The sequence below is a fragment of the Carassius carassius genome, chromosome 40, assembly GCF_963082965.1.
Source record: "Carassius carassius chromosome 40, fCarCar2.1, whole genome shotgun sequence".
Taxonomy (NCBI): Eukaryota; Metazoa; Chordata; class Actinopteri; order Cypriniformes; family Cyprinidae; genus Carassius; species Carassius carassius.
In genome coordinates, this window is record NC_081794.1 from 18,038,895 (window position 1) to 18,062,959 (window position 24,065).

General features: G+C 36.7%; 1 protein-coding gene across 3 annotated transcripts in view; it reads left to right on the forward strand.

Moving 5' to 3' along the window:
• Positions 1 to 22,245, forward strand: part of arhgap12b (Rho GTPase activating protein 12b) — a 56,060-nt gene extending 33,815 nt beyond the window's left edge. The window contains exons 3-18 of one of the 3 annotated variants that reach the window (XM_059532328.1): positions 9,090 to 9,350; positions 12,225 to 12,368; positions 12,456 to 12,536; positions 13,100 to 13,225; positions 14,133 to 14,204; positions 14,916 to 14,977; positions 15,233 to 15,314; positions 16,589 to 16,690; positions 17,478 to 17,576; positions 17,672 to 17,774; positions 17,854 to 17,970; positions 18,063 to 18,161; positions 18,253 to 18,330; positions 18,740 to 18,874; positions 19,491 to 19,596; positions 21,886 to 22,245. In XM_059532328.1, coding sequence (XP_059388311.1) covers positions 9,090 to 9,350; positions 12,225 to 12,368; positions 12,456 to 12,536; positions 13,100 to 13,225; positions 14,133 to 14,204; positions 14,916 to 14,977; positions 15,233 to 15,314; positions 16,589 to 16,690; positions 17,478 to 17,576; positions 17,672 to 17,774; positions 17,854 to 17,970; positions 18,063 to 18,161; positions 18,253 to 18,330; positions 18,740 to 18,874; positions 19,491 to 19,596; positions 21,886 to 22,060 — 1,842 coding nt within the window. In that variant the 3' untranslated portion in view covers positions 22,061 to 22,245. Of the gene's footprint in view, positions 1 to 9,089; positions 9,351 to 12,224; positions 12,369 to 12,455; positions 12,537 to 13,099; positions 13,226 to 14,132; positions 14,205 to 14,633; positions 14,706 to 14,915; positions 14,978 to 15,232; positions 15,315 to 16,588; positions 16,691 to 17,477; positions 17,577 to 17,671; positions 17,775 to 17,853; positions 17,971 to 18,062; positions 18,162 to 18,252; positions 18,331 to 18,739; positions 18,875 to 19,490; positions 19,597 to 21,885 lie in introns of all 3 variants that reach the window. The other 2 variants (XM_059532327.1, XM_059532329.1) reach the window with 2 other exon arrangements.
• Positions 22,246 to 24,065: the final 1,820 nt, after the last annotated feature.

Sequence of the window (24,065 nt, forward strand, 5' to 3'; positions counted from 1 at the left end):
GTGTGAAACATTGCACCTTGTGCAATGTGGAATTAGTTTACAGCTTTTTCAAGCACTTTGTGATGCATTTTAGAAACAGGAGATTAGCCCCTTTTCTAATGCTACACCTAGCTTGATAAACCCCTTCTCAAAGACTTACTGTTTGTCAGTTTTATTTGGGTAACACACATATTCTGAATGCCTTCGGCAGAATTCGAATGAGCCATTTTAATCTAGATTAATCTAGATTAATTTCAAGATCACAGGGAGATTAATCTAGATTTAAAAAATTAATCTATGCCCACCACTAATTTATACACATGTCTCTGAAATCAGCCCAGCACCGTCTCACTCATCTAACTCACCCTATTTTAGTTCGTGTTTATTTGAGCACTTCCGTCAGTGAACGCCGCCTGCAAAACACTAAAATAAATATCAAAGAAATAATACAGTTCAACAAGAAAGTAGCCTAAATAAGAAAGTTAAAAACACTGTCTAACAGACGCGAGCGACGCAGCGTGACAAAATACTCATTATAATCAGTGATGCCACACTGTGAATTACCGTAGACTTACCATAGAATTTGCAACTATTACTGTTTTAATTTTATTTTAATTTACTGTTATTACACTACCGTGTATAAAAAACTTTGTATTATGCTTGCTATAGAGTGTGTGACGTCACGTGCACTACCGCCGGTGGCAGTAGGCGGCAATCGTCACAGACACACAGAGTGTCAAGAAGGTCTTTCAGAAAGGCAATTTGGAAAACTAATGCGTAATACTTACTACTTCTGGAGGTGTAGCTGGATCACGAACAGTTGGCACTGCTCCATCCTTCAGGAGAAACTTTTGGGCAAAAACTGCTTTACACTGACCCTCATTCACAAAGCAGTGGCGTGTAAATGATTCTTGCAGACATAAATTAATTTCGTTAACAGTTGAGGGAGCTTTTTTTTTAACTAAATTATTCCACCTCGTCTTCAGCGGCTCAGATTTCGGGAGTAAATGGAGAAAGCTATTTGGATTCATACATCCAGGTACAGAACAACTAAAGCACTTCGTGGGTGAGGCCTGTGGCTAATGCGATGTCACATTAGTAGCAATGCTAAAAACAGGTAGTTGGGGGACACAGCTTTTTACTTATGGAGTAAAAAGGAGTCGGTGGATTTTTATCATTATAGGGTTGTTGTGTACACATACTGCCAACACACATTTATATCCAAGCAACATGTGTAAGTGAATTTTGCATAATAGATCCCCTTTAAGTTATATTACATCGGTGAGACATGTTTAGAGTTTCTGCTCAAGAGTGCCCTCTGGCTACGAATATGAATTAAACATACATTAAGTGTTTATATTGTAGTACTCAATACTGCTCAGTGCTCACAGGACTAGAACAGAAATTTGAAGTAAACTTAAGATAATCTCTATGTTCTCCAGTGTTACATGAGTTTTTTTCCATGCTTATATGACATTGCTGGTGGTTCAAGTCAGGTTAGCCATTTGAAAATATTACTATTATTTTCTTACAAAACTAAGATACTTAAAGTGGCTGATAGTTTTGCTTTGTTTGATTGTAATGCTCCATGTACTATATAATGTGACAGAAAGTCACAATTCTTTAGAACAAACTCTTTTTGAACAAATAGCATGTTAATGCAAAATTTATGCTATTCAAAAACAGACATTTGTATTAGAGCTAACTTGATTCTATACTTGAATCAAGAGAGGGAAGAATTTATCCCTGAAGGTCAGTCCAAAGATTTTACAGGTCCGGATTAATAGTTTCCCCTAAGCTGCCTTTGCTACAGTCTGCTTTTCTGTAGATATCGTAACTCTTAGAAAAAGTTATATCAACAAAAATACAAACAGTGGAAAAGTTACACTTGTCTTGCAGAGCGTGTCAGTTCAATTAAGCTTTTCAGTAGTGCAGTTTTTTAAGCTTTTGAATCGGTCAACACATAGAGGGAACTCAAAGAGAGAAGGACAGAGAGAGGGATAAGTGGGGTGGGAGAGAGAGATAAAAGAAGAGTCATCCATCCAGCCCTTCTGTCTAGGAGCATCCTCACCACAACTCACTTCATAGTTAAATCTAATTTAGGTGACAATGTCTCCATATTTTTAACTCTCCTAGTCTATTTTGTTTTTTATAAGAAAGATATGTAGCCAGTGTTTGTCTATGGAGTCATTTTATAACTATAATAATGATTTGTAATGCTATTTGGTTTAATGCATATAGGGGTTTGACATTTAGAAAGTGTGCATATGCATTAGAAAAAGTATGCATGGTTAAATAATAGAGCACGGTGTCTTGGATTCGATTCCATGAACTGAAAAAAATGTATACCTTGAATGCTTTGGATAGTGTCTGCCAAATGCGTGTAAAAAAAATGCATATGTGACAATAATATGCAATATGTTTCCCAAAAACGTAAAGTCTAGAAAACATGGACTGCTAACAGTGAAGATTGAGATTTCTTAGATAAAAAATATATGAGACATGAGTTCATTCACAAACAGTGATTTCAGCTGAGAGAACAGTGTTGCTCACTAGGAGTCCTCTCTAACATTTCTTAATAATTAAAGGGATAGTTCACCCAAAAATGAAAATTATGTAATTAATAGCTCACTAGGAGTCCTCTCTAACATTTCTTAATAATTAAAGGGATAGTTCACCCAAAAATGAAAATTATGTCATTAATAACTCACCCTCATGTCGTTCCAAACCAGTAAGACCTCAATTTATCTTTGGAACACAGTTTAAGATATTTTAGATTTAGTCCGAGAGCTCTCAGTCCCTCCATTGAAACTGTGTGTACGGTATACTGTCCATGTCCAGAAAGGTAAGAAAAACATCATCAACGTAGTCCATGTGACATCAGAGGGTCAGTTAGAATTTTTTGAAGCATCGAAAATACATTTTGGTCCAAAAATAGCAAAAACTACAACTTTATTCAGCATTGTCTTCTCTTCCGTGTCTGTTGTAAGACAGTTCAAAACAAAGCAGTTTGTCATATCCGGTTCGCCAACGAATCATTCGATGTAACCGGATCTTTTTGAAACAGTTCACAAAATCGAACTGAATCGTTTTAAACGGTTCGCGTCTCCAATACGCATTAATCCACAAATGACTTAAGCTGTTAACTTGTTTAATGTGGCTGACACTCCCTTAAAACAAACCAATATCCCGGAGTAATTCATTTACTCAAACAGTACACTGACTGAACTGCTGTGAAGAGAGAGATGAACACAGAGCCGAGCCAGATAATGACTCGTTCACGAGTCAAGAACCGGTTGCATCGGTTTTCGGATCACCAGTAGTTCTTTCTGACAGTTCGATTCAATAAACCGGAGGAAGAAAACGGTTCATCGGTTCTTTTGCGCTCAACGTAATGGCGTCATTGGCAATGACTGCAAGCCTTCGGTTTACCTGGGCTCATAACATTAGCACAGAATCAGTTCAGAATCAATCACCAAAAGAATCAGTTCAGTTCAGACGCTCTGTGTGTCGGTTTGCTTCACGCTGAATCACACATGAGCAGTATCATCAGCTCCTTGGTTCTCGAATCGGACGCGTCTAACAGAAACTGTTCTTGACTCGTGAACGAGTCAGTCTGTTGTTCGTTATCTGGCTCGGCTCTGTGTTCATCTTCAGTTCTATCTTCACAGCAGTTCAGTCAGTGTACTGTTTGAGTAAATGAATTACTCCGGGATATTGGTTTGTTTTAACTCAGAGGGAGTGTCAGCCACATTAAACAAGTTAACAGCTTAAGTCATTTGTGGATTAACGCGTATTGGAGACGCGAACCGTTTAAAACTATTCAGTTCGATTTGGTGAACTGTTTCAAAAAGATCCGGTTACATCGAATGATTCGTTCGCAAACCAGATATGACAAACTGCTTTGTTTTGAACTGTCTTACAACAGACACGGAAGAGAAGACAATGCTGAATAAAGTCGTAGTTTTTGCTATTTTTGGACCAAAATGTATTTTCGGTGCTACAAAAAATTCTAACTGACCCTCTGATGTCACATGGACTACGTTGATGATGTTTTTCTTACCTTTCTGGACATGGACAGTATACCGTACACACAGCTTCAATGGAGGGACTGAGAGCTCTCGGACTAAATCTAAAATATCTTAAACTGTGTTCCAAAAATAAACTGAGGTCTTACGGGTTTGGAACAACAAGAGGGTAAGTTATTAATGACATAATTTTTCAAATTGGGCGAACTAACCCTTTAATATGGTATTTTGGGTGATGAGGGGAACCAATAAGAACAGGAATTTGCATGGTTGTGGGATGCACTGTCTGCCGTAGTGGATTTGGGACTATAATCAAAGCACATGGCCCCCAGGCTTTTCTGCACTTCAACACACTCACTGAAATGCTTATATAGCCAGTGTCAAATTCACTGATTATAACAGATGCAAATCTACTTATTTTAATAATTAGCTAGTTGGTGGGTTGTCTGATCAACTAGTTATTCTTAAAGAGATAGTTCACCTAAAAATGAAAATTGTCATTATTTACTCACCCTAATGTTCTGTATGACTTACTTTCCTCTAAAAAAAACACACACAAACGGTATTTAAAGGAATGTTTCAGATGTATTTGTCCATACAGTACATTGAAAGTCAGTAGAGTCCAAAATAGCATTGTATTCGGCAAATTGTTATTTTATAGACAGAAAATTCAAAGAAAGACATTCTTCCAATGATCTTGTTATAAGATGGATGAATGGATATGTTTCTCCTCCACTACAGTTCAACAAGTTAGAAAAGGTGTAGAAACGTAGAATATCAATCTGTTTTTCTTGTTGCATTTTTAACCCATTCAGCATCTGTTCCAGTGAGGAATGTGTATATATGTTCATTTTGCTGCTCTGACTGAGATTTCGTATTCTCATCGAGTCCTATAGAAACCATCAGCATTAGTCTGTGTGTGTGTGTGTGTGTGTGTGTGTGTGTGTGTGTGTGAGTGATATCATGCAGCATTAGTCTGTGTGCTGAAGACCTAAAGGTTAATTGGTTGTCTCTCTGTCAGAGTTTGAGCATTGCTGAACTCGCTGAGATGTGAAATAGAGCTAAAATTCCCCATAAAGTTTGCTGTCTACTAAATCAGTCTTCCTGCAGCCACACTTACTGATTTGAGTGTGTATGGCCGCATCCTTCGTGGCACACTTTCAGTAGATACTATGGTCTCATACTGTAGATACAGACCTCATGTTCAGTTGAGCGCACATCCATGAGGCTCCAGGGGCTCTGGGGGAGGTGACTGTGTGGCTGTGCCTGCATGGCTCTGCATATGTCACAGATGTGCTAATGTGTGGCTGAATGGATGGATCCTGACTAAAGGCAGTCAGATGGAAATGTAGGTTACGCTGGTCATCCATACTCAGTCCAGGAGGAAGAGAGTGAGATTTGCCTTTGTTTATGAAATGGGTGGTTTGTGATGGACAAAAGAAGAGCAGGAAAAGAGTCTGCTCTCTAAAAACAAAGGGAGCAATATGATTGATTAAAGGTTGTTGCTATTGCTAATAGTTACATTCTTTTTGATGTGAAGAAGATGAAGCTTTAATGTAACTGAGTTGAACTAACTAATCTTATCTCATGAGAAAAGGTAACATTGATGATTTTGAATGTTATGGGAATTTGTAATTCATTTACAGTTTGGCAAATTGGTAGTGAATTTGTATGATATATATATATAAACATGATTTTTTTGGGAAAAAAAGTAGCAGTGTATGAAGATCAGCCCTTAAGCTGAAAAAAAACTAAACCTGACTATAGGCCGATCTCACAACATCGTATGAATAAGATAAATGCCACCCAGTTTGCTAAAATTTTATTTTTGTTATCAAACCTGGTGAAATTTTTGTAATGAACATTATAGATGGGCATTAGTCCACCGATAGGGTAATCAGCCAATCACAGGCACTGCCTCCTGTCATGTGGATTTTACCCTGTTTTTTTGTGTAGAAAATAACCCTGTCCTACACAGTCAAGCACATCCATGAAGAAACATCACAATATTGTGACCTTGTCCAAGTTTTCAAATTGTCTTTTCACTCGCCCTCTCTCTCGCTGCACTGTACCTTACACACATTCTTTCGGTTATGTAACCGTCTTAGTGTATGTCACAGTTCAGCACACAAAGGCATTTAAGTGAATGTGTGTGTGTGTGTGTGTGGCATGCATAACCGCTCTGAAATACTCATTTCTGATTGGTCAGTAATGGCATTTAGTAATTGAGTTTTGTTCTATGATGATCACTGAACTTTATAAATGGACATCGTCTCAGAGAGCCAAGTGCCTGTGTTAGTTTCTGAACCCTGTTGAGCTTTAATCTGCATGTAATCTAATACAGTTATTTCAATTCAAATCAACATTTAATGCCCATTTAAATTATTCCTTTTGTAATTAGAAGGATAATGTACAGTCAGCATTAATCAAAGTTATTTACAATACCAAGACCCTCTAGAAATTCTTATGGAGGACCTTGCTTTTGTCCTGTTTGGTTCAAACACACACACACACACACACACACACACACACACACACACACACACACACACACACACACACACACACACACTCTCTCTCTCTCTCTCTCTCTCTCTCTCTCTCTCTCTCTCTCTCTCTCTCACTGTTCATAAGTAATGAGGTGCTTAGGAGGGAAAAGAATGCAGGGTACCATGTTTGCACATAAGCATTCTCTGGTGCAGGGTTTATTGGTCTGATGTAGACCTCTATTGGCCATTACAAGAAGAGGATAGATAGATAGATAGATAGATAGATAGATAGATAGATAGATAGATAGATAGATAGATAGATAGATAGATAGATAGATAGATAGATAGATAGATAGACAGACAGACAGACAGACAGACAGACAGACAGACAGACAGACAGACAGACAGACAGACAGACACTTCATAACCAAATGCATTTTTGGAACCAGTCCTTATTTAAATCTCATATTTTGTCATAGGGGCTGTAGTTCATGGACAGTCACAGCTGCTGCTGTGCACTTCCTCCTGGGTGTGTGCTACACATTTCCATGTGGAGGCATGTGGCTGAGCATGGATTTGAATACAGTCCTCTGTGCTTCTCTTTGTGTGTATGGAACATTGTACATATAATGAGTGAAATGAACTTATAATCACTGCGACATATAGACTTAGAGATATTTTTTCGTCACCTTTCTTATGAAACAATCCAGTGTAGGCTGGTCTCTCTCAGTGTGCTGTTCAAATGCAGATACAGTGTACATGTGGGGCAGATATGCAAACCAGGGTTGTGGTTTGTATGCAGATACTGAGTTGAAGAGTTTCAGTATCTCCATTAGACCGAAAAGAACAAGACCTACGACTCAAGAGACAAGCAGAACTCAGAAGGTGAACTTTACCACTGTATTTTTAATGTTTGATTTTTAAATGCTTTATTATATTATATTACATTATATTATATTACTTTATATCCATATAGACTTTTTTGTTTTTATTTTAAAATTTGCGATTCCTTTTATTATTTTGATCACTTTGAGTTTATTTAAAAACAAAACTTTTTTATAACAACATTGCAAATGTAATCCTGTATTTTGCTGCAGCTGACATTTTTAAAATGTAAGATTTTAACATCTCTCTTTGTTTTTCTTTTTTTTGTATGATATACAGTTAGTTGGTCATGTTCACAACCAAACCAAACTGCCACTACTTACCAAATAAAAAATAACAGTACATTTTTATAGATAGATAGATCGATAGATAGATAGACATTAAATATTAATCTGAGTTGATATCATTTTATTATGTAAGCTGGAAGAGCATGTAGTGATACGACTTCGAACTGGTGCAGTGCAGTTTAGTGATAATTATATAAATAAATGATTATTTGACTGCCAGTTCAAATGTATTTGGCTGAATGAATTGTTTGGATTCTCCTTTGAAATGTTTTGCTCAATGCCACAGAGTTTCCAACAAAATGTTGGAATATTTCCGAATCTATTATCACGATTAACCTTATTATTTCAACATGACAGGAAGTCCCATATGTTTCCATGCATGACAGGATGGATGACCTAACAGGCCTTTTTCTCTCTCTTCCAAATACTGGGACTATTTGAGGTCTTTGCCAACAGCCTTTTCATAAAAACAGGAATTGTCATTTTTTTAAAGGTTAGAAATGGGTCATTGTTTTGTTGGATTGGTCCTCAGATGTTTAAGAACCCCCTGGCAGGTCACTTAATAGTAGCATATGCATTCACAGACTTCCACATTACCAGTTACAGTGCGTTTCAAGTCAATCAGTCAGTGGTGGCTTTGTTGTTGTTCTGGGAGCAGTATTTTCTGTTATGCTAAGGTGAGAGAATGGCTTCTATTTCTGTTCTTCCTATATATATATATATATATATATATATATATATATAGTTTTCAGTCGCTCAGTTAACCTTCAGTCGCTCAGTTAACCTCTTGTATGTGCGTTCATTTGTATTGTGTGGCTTGTTTTCATTATGTTGAAGCTCACAATGGGTTACACGAAAATAACAGCGCCTTTAGCTATGAGGACGTGGTCTGTCTAACCGTAACGAGGTAGAGACACTTTCTAAAATAACTCTTTCAAACAGCTTTTCATTGAATAGCTTCTTTACTTTCATTTGTACAAACCTGACATTTGTACTGGACTTTTGCAACCTCAATACAGTAGTATGTTATACTCATGACCTTGAAATTTCTAGCATTGTTCATAAAATCAAATTGTTCTTTAAATTATGATGTCTTTTCATGTAGAATTGTCTAAAGGGCTCCTCCTGTTGTTCTGTGCTTCTCTTTCTTGAAAAAACATATGCAAATATTTCTGTGCTTAATTTTTTACTTTATTGAATTCTCGTCATGCTTGCTTCTCATTTAAATATGTTTTTTAAAGGAACAGTGTTAGATGCCAGCCTGTTGTCGACCGAGAACATTTCAATAAAATGGGCTCCCTCTGAATCTTGGATCTCTTTGTCAGTTTTTCAAATGCTTGGCAAAATAAGTAAAGTTTTATTAGCTGATTAAAATTACATAATTTTCCATAATTTTTCTCTTCCTCTTTTTTTGTGTACAGGGCATATCTCCCACCGGACAGGGTCGACCCGAGTCCCCCGTTTACACCAACCTCCAGGAGCTAAAGATCTCTCAGTCGTCTCTCCCACCTGTTCCCTCTTCCTCCCCTCTGCACATCCTGGGTGACTGGGAAACGCACAAAGATACTAGTGGAAGAAACTTCTACTACAACCGCATGACTCAGGAGAGGACCTGGAAACCGCCCCGCTCTCGAGACAGTGGACTCACTCGTGGGGACACATCCAACTCTGGAGACATGGAGGTAACACAGCTGGAAAAATGTCTATGTTGGTCAGCTATGTAAATCATATATATCTCATTCATCTGTAAACATACCTTCTTTTCACTGATGTAATGATGCTAATGACTCTGTGCCCACACGCTTGAGCATGTGGAAGTTTGAACTAGGCCAGAGTTGAAGTAGGTCTTCAGTCTATATTTAAGCCTTTGAAAAATGCTGTTCAGATATTTAAGCTTCAACAGACGGCTGACCCAGCTTTACTCAGAACAGAGTGGAGCAACTTACTCTCTGCGGAAATCACAATTATTACAGATGTTTTTATTATTATTTTTTTTTAACAAAAATGTGTTGTTATTCTGGTTACTGTAAACATAACATGTAGGTTTGTATTTACAATAGTACAATGTTTGACCTATTTTCCAAATTCATTTAGTCTTATCTGAAGTTTCAATCTAAGTTTCACTCTTTCCATTGTTCATAGCTGCCATCTAGTGGAAAAATGTGCGCATAATAAAAGGGGGACATGCAGGTTTTTTTTGTTGTTTATCAGTTTAAATGCTATCCGTTACAGATGCTTTAACTTAGAACTAAATCAATATTACAAAGTTTAATTTGTTTTTTAATTATAATAATAATAATTGTAGTAATATTAATATATATATATATATATATATATATATATATATATATACACACACACACACACACACACACACACACTGTATAATGTACAGTCGTGGCCAAAAGTTTTGAGAATTACATAAACATTAGTTTTCAAAAAGTTTGCTGCTAAACTGCTTTTAGATCTTTGTTTCAGTTGTTTCTGTGATGTACTGAAATATAATTACAAGCACTTCATACGTTTCAAAGGCTTTTATCGACAATTACATGACATTTATGCAAAGAGTCAGTATTTGCAGTGTTGGCCCTTCTTTTTCAGGACCTCTGTAATTCGACTGGGCATGCTCTCAATCAACTTCTGGGCCAAATCCTGACTGATAGCAACCCATTCTTTCATAATCACTTCTTGGAGTTTGTCAGAATTAGTGGGTTTTTGTTTGTCCACCCGCCTCTTGAGGATTGACCACAAGTTCTCAGTGGGATTAAGATCTGGGGAGTTTCCAGGCCATGGACCCAAAATTTCAACATTCTGGTCCCGAGCCACTTAGTTATCACTTTTGCCTTATGACACGGTGCTCCATCGTGCTGGAAAATGCATTGTTCTTCACCAAACTGTTGTTGGATTGTTGGAAGAAGTTGGAAACAAGAGGGTGTTTTGGTACCATTCTTTATTCATGGCTGTGTTTTTGGGCAGAATTGTGAGTGAGCCCACTCCCTTGGATGAGAAGCAACCCCACACATGAATGGTGTCAGGATGCTTTACTGTTGGCATGACACAGGACTGATGGTAGCGCTCACCTTTTCTTCTCCGGACAAGCCTTTTTCCAGATGCCCCAAACAATCGGAAAGGGGCTTCATCGGAGAATATGACTTTGCCCCAGTCCTCAGCAGTCCATTCACTATACTTTCTGGAGAAGATCAATCTGTCCCTGATGTTTTTTTTGGAGAGAAGTGGCTTCTTTGCTGCCCTTCTTGACACCAGGCCATCTTCCAAAAGTCTTGGCCTCACTGTGCGTGCAGATGCGCTCACACCTGCCTGCTGCCATTCCTGAGCAAGCTCTGCACTGGTGGCACTCCGATCCCGCAGCCGAATCCTCTTTAGGAGACGATCCTGGCGCTTGCTGGACTTTCCTGGTTGCCTTGTAGCCTTCTTTACAAGAATTGAACCTCTTTCCTTGAAGTTCTTGATGATCCTATAAATTGTTGATTTAGGTGCAATCTTAGTAGCCACAATATCCTTGCCTGTGAAGCCATTTTTATGCAACGCAATGATGGCTGCACGCGTTTCTTTGCAGGTCACCATGGTTAACAATGGAAGAACAATGATTTCAAGCATCACCCTCCTTTTAACATGTCAAGTCTGCCATTCTAACCCAATCAGCCTGACATAATGATCTCCAGCCTTGTGCTTGTCAACATTCTCACCTGAGTTAACAAGACGATTACTGAAATGATCTCAGCAGGTCCTTTAATGACAGCAATGAAATGCAGTGGAAAGGTTTTTTTGGGATTAAGTTAATTTTCATGGCAAAAAAGGACTATGCAATTCATCTGATCACTCTTCATAACATTCTGGAGTATATGCAAATTGCTATTATAAAAACTTAAGCAGCACCTTTTCCAATTTCCAATATTTATGTAATTCTCAAAACTTTTGGCCACGGCTGTATGTATGCATGTAAATGTGGATTATTAATATTTAACAGTAATTCAGATATAATAATATAATATGTCATCATATATAAAAAAAATAATTGCAACTTTTATCATTGTTGTGCAACTAAAACTATTATCATTGTTTATTTAAAAATATATTAATAATAATAATAACAAAAATAAAATGTGTATTCATGATTATTTTTAAAATAATAATATATTGCTTTTTTACCTATAATAAAAACTAAGCTATTTTTAAATAATATTAAAATGAATTATTACATTCAATTTCAAATATTATAATTATAATAAAATAAATAGTGCATTAAAATGTATTATTTTAAATTAATATATATTTTTATTACTGATAATTTGTTTTGTATATTTTTTAATTTTATTTTTAATACTACTACTACTAATAATAATAAAATACATATTAATATTTATAATAATTTTTTATAGATATATTTTTAAAAATACCCTTGTATTCACTTTTTTATTTTTATTAATTTTTTTTATCCAAGGCAGTTTACTTTAATGTCGTTATTGCCACGCCATACTGATTTTCTTATTTTTCTGCCATTTTTAGTCATTGTCTCGTCTTCCTGTTTTCATCAGCATTTGTCTTCTGAGGAGAACTGCCTCAGCAGCACACACTCCAGTCAGTCGGACAGTCAGTACGGATCGCCCCCTAGAGGCTGGTCTGAGGAACTGGATGAACATGGCCACACACTCTATGTATCTGAATACACTAATGAGAAGGTGCCGTAAGGAGCTGCTTACATTCAGAATCTCTTTTTGTTTTGAATGAGACCCAGAGTAACAAATTTATTTTTCTTGTTTCGACAGTGGATTAAGCATGTGGACGAACAAGGGCGGCCGTATTACTACAGCGCTGACGGATCCCGCTCAGAATGGGAGTTACCAAAAGTAAGTTAATGTTTTTTTCCTCAGAAATCCCCAGACAGCCTTTCTTCTGTCTTTAGATCAAGTGTGTTCATTGATTGTTTAGCTTTAGTGTTAACCAGGGCAGTAGGAGGATTCCTGGGAAAATCTAAAAGTAAGCCTGATTGTCTAATCTAGTTAGTTAAGATCAGTGTCTCTAGTGCTGCAGTCGCTGCTGTCCTCTCACTCTCATTCCATCTAACACACACACACACACACACACATGTTGTACTCTGGGGGGCTGAGCGGGTTGGGTGGGCTTATGTTCGGAGGAGGGGATCTGACCGCACATGGTGCTGTGGACGGTGAGGAGAGAGGTACCTTTTTTTAATTTTTTTATATTAACAGCCAATACTTGTTTGGTATATAAACTAACTGGATTCTGGATGGATTGGATCGTACAAATTTTCCTTTAGAATTTTGTATACATGATGTTGTGAATGTTGTTTTTGTGGTGACTCTACGCGCATTGTATTTTGTGTTTCTCGCATCACTAATGGACTAAACTGTCACTTTCTCCCTCTCTTTTTCTTCCTGTTTGTTCCCAGTATAATCTCTCTCCTCCAATCTCTGAAGAAGCTCCTAAGAGTCACAGTTTGGAAAGAAAACAGCAGGAGCCCATTCTGCTGACCAAGTGGAGACACAGCACCTATTTGCTGGACATCAGTGACAAGGTATGCGTCTGTTGTTAAACACAAATCTTCTTTAGCACAACTAATCTTCACAATACAGTTTTTCGTGCAATATATATGAATACACACAACACGATTCCAAAGGTCCAAAAGATATTTTTGAAAGAAGTCTATTAAAATATAGTAAAAACAGTAATATTGTGAATATTATTACAATTTAAAATCCTGTTTTCTATTTTATCTGTTGTATTTGTTTTTGTTTTTTTTATGTTTTATGTTATGTTTGTTATAATTCAAATTGAGTGACCCTAATTGGATTTCACCAAAAATCACACTATTATTAAAAATAGGTACAAATGTTTAACCTTTAACAAAAAATAAACATAAGAACATTTTATTTATATATATAAAAGATAGTATTGTAACTATTTATTTTAATTTTGGATGCTAGCAATACCAAAATCATGGGTTTCATTTCCTGCAAAATGATCACGCTTGAACTGATAAAAATTTACAGCTTCAACAATATGTATATTTCCTCAGAAAAAAAGTTTTTGCAAAATGCAAAAATGTAAATCGAAATACCCTCAGAGGATAGTTGGGAACCTGACATGCCAAAAAAATGTTTGTTTTATTTCTTTATTTATCTTAAATTAACCAGCATGCAGCCTAAAAGCCAATTAAAGGCTGTCAAAGTCCTTTTTTCCTTCACTAAGATGCCAGTGAAGATTAACACGGCCCAAATATATTTCCTCTAGGAGGGCACAAGGCTTTTAACAGTCCTTAATCTTCAGCATTTTCCATGCGCGCGTGTGTGTGTGTGTGTGCATATGGTTTGTATTTTATCTATTTTATCTTGTTAATCATTTATGCTGGTTCTATAAAGATACTAAATGAAACAAGCCTGACATTATGTTGCTCATGTGTCACACAATGGTTTTCATTCCAGCTGCCATTCAAAAGCAGATGGTTCAGCGTTAAACGCCTCCCCAGGGGCTTCAGCCTGTCACTGTACAGAGAAGTTAGTCGCCTCATTATGCTAGAACCAATCAGATATGATTACAGACTTCTTGATTTCTTCACTTCACAAATTGAAATAGTTTTCAAGCGAATCAAGGAATCAAATATGCGTTGATCAAAACCTGCTCAGATCTGCACTTTTTCATTTACTCGTGATGTATCTAGTTGTGATGTTTATTTGTATGCTTGCTTTATACTAACTCCTCATTAACTCAACTGACATCTCTTTTTTTAATTCTTGTCCATATTCTTAAAAATCATTCATGGCAAGACAGTGATTTTGACTATTATCCATCATGCAAACCCTGATAAACCCTTTTTCTCTTAGGAGATTCTTAACTGCCTTCAGAATGGGTCTAACTTTGTTTTGTATTCATCCTCTAACTCCCTCTATTCTGAATGTTTAACAGCGCACTTTTTCTGCTTGCAGGAGTCTGTAAATGCCAAAAACAACTCTCCTGAATCAGACTCCTGCCCTTCTTCACCCAAACACCCCTCCACTGTTAGTATACACACTAACCCATGTTTAGATTTTATGCATGCTCTTTTCAATCTATTAAAGTTTAGTTGTCATCTAAATGCATGTTATCATCTAAATTTAAATTTTACTGCAAATAACAATAATACATTCTATTATAATCATTATATTAATATATATATAGATATAGATATAAATGTTTACTTACTAAGCTCATTTTTCTCCTCTCTGTAGCCCTCAGAAAAGTGTGGTGTTCTCAATGTCACCAAGATTACTGAACATGGCAAGAAAGTCAGGTAAAAACTGCATCACTTAATATTGCAATTGGGTGTGGGGAAATAGATAAACTAATCACATTTTAATAAAATGATGATATTTATGCAATATATATTCTTAAAAGAAACGTTGTGGTCTTTGTTTATTCTTCAAAGAATTAATGTAATGTGCCGCAGTGAAAATGTAAGCACTGGTCATTAAAAAACAAGGTTTTGATTAGCTTGATCTTTAGAATAAGTGTCACAGATGCATCTGTTGTTTTTATTGTCCTGCAGGAAGAATTGGGCCTCCACCTGGACTGTCCTGCAGGGATACGCTTTACTTTTTGCAAAGGGTCAGGGCAGCGGCACCAGCTGGGTATGTATTCATACAGTTTACAATGGTCTGTACATCTGGGACAAATGTGGAATTATTCTCTTAACCCTGTTAGTCAGCATTATTTCAATTTACATGCTTTGAATGCTGACAGGATTCCCCATAGTCTACCTTAAATTTGCCTGCATTTATTCAGGAGTGTATCATGCAAACTGCATTCACATTTAGTGCTCGACAACAAATCTAAACAAAAAGAGACCTACATGCTTTTATCTAAAAACTAGCATTCAGATGACTATTAATATTAGCTCTCTTGCCGATTTGTACCTCTCTCCTTCATTTATATCTCCCATGTGTGTTGTGAGTGTGATTTCATGCATCATCACTTTCTTTTCTGTTCTGTTCCTTTCTTCCATCTCTTCTCTGTCTCTTCAAAGTCGTACTGCCGCAATGGTTCCTTTCCTGAACTCCTCCTTTCATTGCTAAGTAACTGGAAGCGTTCGATTAAGCCCCGGCCTGCAGTGTCCTACACGCACTGTAGACGCAGCCGGGCTCCTCCTGTATGTGGCAGCCTCTCTGGACAAAATGAATGTGCCCTCGATGCTGATCCAGGAACAGTTTTTTCTAAAGTTGAAAAACTTTTTAAATAGGCTAAATTGTTTAAAATGAATAGCATTTAATATAAGTTCATTATTTAAATAATTATAAATGAATAATAGGTTGTGTGATGCATATCTGTTTTGAGATCAGCTGAGCAGGGCACGTTGTCTCCCGTTTTATTTGTGCACGTCCTACTTTCTGCCTGTGCACCACACTTATCGCCCCCTGTTATGTGCTTGAAACTAGTTCCTCCAGTAAGAGAGATTGAATTTCAAACTTTTATCATGTCAAATAACCAGACTTAGTAAATGAAAATGTATGCACTAAGAACCTTAAGATTGTTGGCATGCATTTCTGCATATTCTGACTAATTGATTTTATGCTATTTGAATGTGTAAGCATCTGTACACAAAATGGAGCTTAGCATTGCGCAATGCAAAATGTGGGAATGCAATTTTCAAACCTAGGCCGTAAATGATAAAACAGTCAAGTGTGTGCATTGTGCATTTAATATTTCAGTCTAACCTATTATTGTACTCTTGGCACCCAGAACTAATTGACACTTAAAATGCAGTGTAACTCGCTTTAGACCCAGGAACATCACTTTATAGCTTGTGTTTAACAGCATTGGACTAAAGAGAATCCTAAATAACTCTTGATGATTTGCTTAGAGAATGACAGGATTTAAAACAAGTTAATTCACCTTGTTTTTCAAGTTTGGAGGCAACCATTCTAAACCGGAATTTACAGTGGACCTGCGAGGTGGTTCGGTTGAGTGGGCATCCAAAGAAAAATCCAGCAAGAAACATGTCATTGAGGTGGGAGTCTCATTGTTAGAAACAATTAAAGGGATAGTTCACCCAAAAATCTAAATTCTGTCATCATTTACTAGCACTCAAACACAAAGGAAGATATTTTGAAGAATGTTGGAAACCAAACTGTTGATGGTAGCCATTGACTTCTACAGTATTTTATCCATACTATGGAAGTTAATGGCTACAGAAAATCTTCTTTTGTGCTTAACGGAAGAACAAAAGTCATACAGGTTTGGAACACCTTGAGGGTTAGTAAATGATGACAGAATTGTCATTTTTCCGCGAAATAGCCCTTTGTTTTAACATTTTTGCATACAGAGCAATTTCCTAGTAAATATAATAAAGATAATTAAAGATAATAAAGCAATAATCTATGAGAGAATGTTAGTTACAGTGATTTTTTTCACTTGTTTAAAAAACATCACAGTGTCTAGAACTCTATTAACTGTATCAAAATTACAATATCACAATTACTTTGATAAAATATGCTTTTTATTCAATGGCAACAGTATCACAATTAAAGACAAATGTGTTTAGCAAATAGCTAATTTATTAGTTATTTAATCATTTTTATAAGTAATTATTTAGTGTTTATTAGTTATTAGAAATTGCACAAAGTTCTGTAATACAATTAATTACTATGATTTGCGATTTACAAGAACATAGCAACTATCCATATACAAAATAAGTTTCCCTGTATTACCTAGAAATATTCTTACTGTAACTGAATCTGTCCTGACTCTTGTTTAATATGCTTCCACTGACCTGATCTGAACTTTGACCCCTACAGCTGAAGACACGAGTGGGCACGGAGCTGCTGATCCAGTCTGAGATTGACAGTGTTATCAACGACTGGTTCAGAGCGCTTTCTGAGACCATCAACACACATGTGAGTCAAATCAACACACCCCATTATGGCTTAAACGGCATACACAGGGTACATCGATGTTATTAATGGTATTAATGATAATGCACGTGTTGTAGGCTTGGGAGTCTGATGAGGCCATTGAAGAGGACATGCCGGAGTCTCCAGGAGCTGAGAAACATGACAAAGAGAAAGACCCACGAGACTCCAAGAAACACAGAGGTAGAGAAGACATATTTGTAAAATAAATCATAGCTACATAAAGTTTGTCGAGTCGTGACACAGACATGTGTTTGTACAGTCGTAAAGAACCCCAGTTTGGATTCGTCTGAGCAGAAGAAGACCAGAGTCAAACTGAAGAAGTTCCTCACACGGAGACCCACATTACAGGCTGTCCGGGACAAGGGCTACATAAAAGGTACAGCTTAATTGGATTTTTGGGCTTTTGTGAATGATCTACATACAGAGGAAAGAGAAGACACCTCTGGTAACCCTTCTGTCTGTTCTCAGATCAGGTGTTTGGCTGCAGTTTGGCTGTCCTGTGTCAGAGAGAAGGTACTTCCGTGCCTAATTTTGTCAAGATGTGCATTGAGCATGTGGAGAATACAGGTATTTATCTGTTTGTTTCAGCAGTTGGATTACGAATACATTTTTGAGTTGTTATTCTAGGACTAAATTCACTTCCTGTTTCGTTTCTCAGGCTTGAATGTTGATGGCTTGTATAGAGTCAGTGGAAACCTGGCTGTCATACAGAAACTGCGCTTTGCGGTCAATCACGGTAGGGAAGAACTGTTTTGTTCTGAGTATAGCTGTTCAAAACGATACAATCTCGCAAACCGTTCTCACACACCAGTCTTGTTCCTGTTGAAATAAAGCTGAAATAAAATGAAATATTAGCTTGTACAACTTAAACTTGAAAAGCTTACTAATTATCTAACTGAAACAACGAATTAAAATGAGAAAAGCACATCAAATTACTTGAACATATACCTAAAATGTGTATAAAATATAAAACAAAAGCTAATTCAAAATATGAATACATTTTATGGTAGTATATACTGTAAATGATAGTGAAATAGTACTGTGATGCACATCTCATACGCTGAAAGGTCAAACAATCCGATTTTGTTATTGTGGGTCAGCAGCTTTGGTTTGAATCGGTATGAAGGATGTGTTTATGTCTGCAGATGAGAAGGTGAATCTGGAAGACAATAAGTGGGAGGATATCCACGTGACTACAGGTGCTCTGAAGATGTTTTTCCGGGAGCTTCCAGAGCCTCTGTTCACTTACGCATCCTTTAATGACTTTGTCGAAGCCATTAGTGAGTTCTTTATGAGTTTGTGATGCTTATCATGTGAACTTCTTCGTTCAGATGTTCTGCTGTTTTAAAGTTTGTGGTAAATGTTTTTGAACGTAAACTATAATATTCTGAAATATTAATACAATTTAAAAGCACAGTTTTTTATTTCAATGTTTTATTCCTATGATGTAAAAACTATTTTTTCGGCAGTCATTGCTCCAGTCATGTAAAATCATTCTAATTGACTAATTTGGTGATCAAGAAACATTTTATTAATGTTGTGCTGCATAATGTTTTTGTGGAAACTGTGACATTTGTTCAGGATTTTGATTAAAAGTTTAAAAGAACAGCGTTTATTTGAAACAGAATGTATTTTAACATTTGATCACTGGATAAAAGTGTTAATTAATTTCAGAAATAATCTTATTAACCCTCTTTAAATCCTCTTTTTTTTTTTTAATAAGAGGATGTCCATAGAATGGACATTGATTTTATTATTACACACCCAGAATACTAAGAAAGCATCAACCACAAGAGGGAGCAGTTTGACTTGGGAATAGTTTTTCCTCCCGTTCCTAGGCTTGGATCATCTTGATCATACCCTAATCCTGCTTTTTTCAATTTGCTTACTTTTCAGAGCCCTCCGATTACAAGCAGCGAGTCCAATCCATAAAAGACTTGATCAAACAGTTGCCAAAACCCAATCAGGAAACAATGAAAGTATTATTCAGACACCTGAAAAGGTAAGGAATTGCTCCCGTCCTTGTTTTAAATGGAACATTAGTATATTATGCACAGGATGGATTTGTCATTTTGAGTTAATAAGCTTTCCTTTCCAAACCATCATCATTCATTATTGATTTAGGGCCATGCTGGTGTGTGTGTGATTGTTAGAGGTGAGGAGGGTGTGGTCAGTGCTCTGCACAGCAAGCCTCTATCGAGTTATCTCACTGTATCCATTACTGGGACAGACCTGGAGACTAGCCAACTACATCATTATGAGGAGCAGGACAGAGTCTGGAGGAAGAGTGTACACCACATCCTATCGATGCATTGCCATTGGCACTGGGTGTGATGCACGGGCCACAGAGAGAGAAAGAGAGAGTCTTGAGAAATATTGAGAGCAGAAGACAGTGACGGAGAGACAACATGAAGGGCTGTAAAGTGAGGAAAGTGTGAGCGTGAGGTGCCGTGGTTAATTCAGGCGTGGCGGCCTGATTGTGATGCAGTAGGAATTTAATTCAATTAGTTAAGAGCCTTGACTGTGACATCAACCTTGGGAGCTTCACATGAAGCGGCAGATGTGGAGAACGCAACTGTTATGTTGCTGATGCTTCAGGCTCTTTTAGTAGATGTTGTTTAGTGTTGAATTTGTTTGAAGCGATGTCCTCTTTCTGGCAAAGACCCATCCATTTAGACAGGAATAGACTGATTGACATTTTTAAAATGTTAAATGTTAAATTAAAATGTTGTCCAATACTAAATTTAGATGCTGTCTCTTTTAGTTGTATTTAATAAATGAATAAATAACGTAATTGCATTACTGTTGAAAAGTTTGGAGGGGTTTTTTTTGTTCAAAGAAACCTCTTATGCTCACCAAGGATGCTTTTTTTAATCAGAAATACAGTAATATTGTGAAATATCATTACAAATTAAAATCACAGTTCTCTCTCTCTCTCTTTCTATATATATATATATATATATAAGTTTATTCTTGTAATGCAAAGCTGAAGTTTTAGCAGTCATTACTCCAGCCTTCAGTGACACACAATCTTTCAGAAATCAATTTAATATGCTGATTTAGTGGTCAATAAACGTTTTTTGTTTAATAAATGAAATAAAAAATTTATTGAAATAGAAATATTATAAATGTATTTATCAATCTATTGTGTCTTTCCCGTTAATTTCTAACATTAGTGTATATAAGCTTACATCATTTAGTAGAGTATTTTTAGTTTTGATTTAAGAGCCAGTGACTGGTAAAACAACTACTGTGTGATTTACCTGAAAGAAGATTGAAGAGTCCCTACTAAAACTACTTTTTTTTTCTTTCTTGTAGATTTAGGTTTATAAAGCAGCTTTTTATAACCATATATTGTTAACTGTACCTCTGTTATCACATCCATTCCAACCCTTAAAATAATCAAGAGCTATAAAGCTGCTTCCTCGGTGGCAGGTGAGAGTCACATCAATCTTTAATCACTCTGGGCTTTCTTTAGGGAGTTGTCTTGTTCAGTCTTGTGAGGTCTGATCATTTCTACAGTATTCCACCTTATTTTTGCTCTCAGGCACATGAAGTGTCCATTTCTTCCTCTCTTAGAGATTTGCTATAATCTTTTGTAAATCTGAAATGACGTTATATTTTGACTTGTCCGTGCATGCACATCATTTTAAGACAAATTTAAATGTGTTTTTAGGGACATCACCTTCACACTTTCAGCAACTCCAGGTTCAAATGAAGTGGGACATAAACAAAGAAAACTCTATTTTCACTCTACATATAGAGTGAATCATTTCCCCATGTTGTTGTACGAGACTGTGCTTTACTGGGTAATTCTGAATGCAATTCGAGACCGGTATTGAGTCTCAATCGTAATTGCTATATCAAACACGCACAATGACATTTGCCTTTGCCTCCATTTGCATTTAAATGGCTCATGGTCCACTGTAACTCAAAATGGAGGACAGAGGCATAGCGTTCCAGAAAAATTATGGTTTGACATTTTGCTGTTGCAGAGAAAAGGCATCTGTATTTATGTAATATAAGCACAATACCCAAACATTTTTTTTAAATGCAAAATCACCAGCGTTGGGAAGATTTGGCATTTTAATGTGGAGTAGATTGGTTTGCATGTGGTTAAGAAAAAGAAATGCATTTACCTGCCACAAATTCACCTTTCACTATTTGTTTGTCAGACAAACGGAAGCTCTTTATTCACAAAATATGAGCTCTGCTGTTGATTGATGGTTAGTTTTTCTCCCAATTTACAAGGAAAACAAAACAAAACACTTATTCTATCTTTCTTTTTCAGAGTGATAGATCATGGCGAGGTGAACAGGATGACTACCCAGAGCGTGGCTATCGTGTTCGGCCCAACCCTGCTGCGGCCAGAGGTCGAGACGGGCAATATGGCGGTTCACATGGTCTATCAGAACCAGATTGTAGAACTCATCCTTCTAGAGTATGACAACATTTTTGGCAGGTAGAATCAATTCAGAGAACACAACGCCAGTTTAACATCTCATATCCATCGCACAAAAACGCACCACTGCTTAATGGATTATATAAACAAACGTGAGTGGATTTACTGTGACATATGACTGGATATAAGCAAAGAAAATGACTACAGGAAGATTCTTTATGCACTTAATATTTTTTGAAGTTCTGAGGATATACCGTTACACATTTTTCGTTCTTTTTTTTTTTTTTTTCATTTGGATCGTCATTCCTTGGCTTAGAATAAGCTGGATGGACTTTTGGACAATTATGGATGGTCACTAGTCTCCATTATGCACTCTTTTTTTGAGAAATGGGAATACTTTTCTTAGTTGGACACTGGAATGGACTTTGTCTTAGCCAGTATTGACGACTAGTATGAAAACTGACTGAGTGGACACTTTCAAGTCTTTGCAGTGAAATGTTTAAAAGAAATACTGATTTTGACTTGTATCTGGGCTCTTGCGTGGCTCAGAGGTTTTGTTTTCTTCATTTTTTCCTGTGGAATAAGCTGAAAGTGCACTGTATTAGAAGACAGTATTATTTAACAATGACTACTGACCTACGGATAGTGGGGTTGGACAATGATTAATAATCAGTATTAGGACAGGATTCCTGTTTCATATTGGGAAAATTCTTGTTTTTTCCGTATCCACCCATGTTTGCCCTCCATCCACACCTCCCTTAAGTTTACTGGAAAAGTTGTGCGCCTCATGCTACTGGATAACAGACATGCTCTTCACACAGTTATGTCATCCAATAGAAAAACTTCCTTTTAATGAAAAGACCCTACCTTCAATGAAATATCCGGATTTTCACGCTTTTGAGATCAAACCGGTCTTGTTTCCTTGGAAGAAACGGACTGTGTTGTGCTGAATTGTGTAAACAGTACGCAGAGAACCAGATCTCTCCAGAAGAGCTCTCAAAAACAGTCCGAGGTCTCATCTCTCGCCCTTGTATCTCTCTAGGCTTACTGGAAAAAGAAAAGTGAGCTGCTTAGATCGGCATTTAGGCCTTACACGGTTTCAGATCAATACAGAATATTCATCTACTGTTTCCGGCTCTGCCTCTGGATGGAAAGGAGCTTGATAACAAATTGACAGGATGGTACTGGAAATAGTGCTGCAGTTAGTGTTCACTGAAGGTACGCATGATAAACGCCTTCTCTGTCTCGTTTTTAACAAAATATGAAAACATATGTACAGAATACTTGAACTTGTTGTACAAAAAAAGAAGTGTGATGGCTTGAAGTTGTGTGTCAGTAACAAATGAAAAGATCTAATTTTGTTGATGTATGGATGTAGGTAATGAGTATTAGATGGGACGGGGGAGGGTTGATGTCATCACGGATTTGTGAACTGCACATTGTGAATGTAATTTTCAGACTAACTGCTGTTTCTGAAATTGACGCCTAATCCTAATTAAAAAGACAAAAACTCATGGATAATATTAAAGTGATAATGCTCGAGTTATTAGTCTAGTGTTTATTTTCATTGTTCACGTGTCGCCATTTATTTCGATATTACACGAACTGAGAATGTGGAACGACGCAGGGAACTATCAGCCGTTGCCTTCCTTTTATTACAGTGATTTAAAAGAAAAAAATAAATAAATCCTGTTTATTTGAGGAGAGCAGATTGCACAGCACTTTCCTGTATTTTTTTAAACATTTATTCAGGAGCTTTATTAAAACGCTGTAGTAATTGGTTTAATCCAAAACACCCTTTACCAAAATAATTTCCTTACATTTATGGTGTTTAGTTTAGCTTTATATAATTCACTCTGTTTTTCTAGACAGGAATCTATGAAAAAGTGACATGGAAAATGACAGAATAGTGACTGGGTGGAGATCAAATCAAACACCTGCTTGAAACCATGAGCTGTACAGGCTAAAAAGAGAAAACAATTAGCTCATATCCATAATTCATAGCTCTGACCACACTCTGCTGCAGCTGGGGCCCCAGAGGTGTCTGAATTGCACACCATATGCTGCTG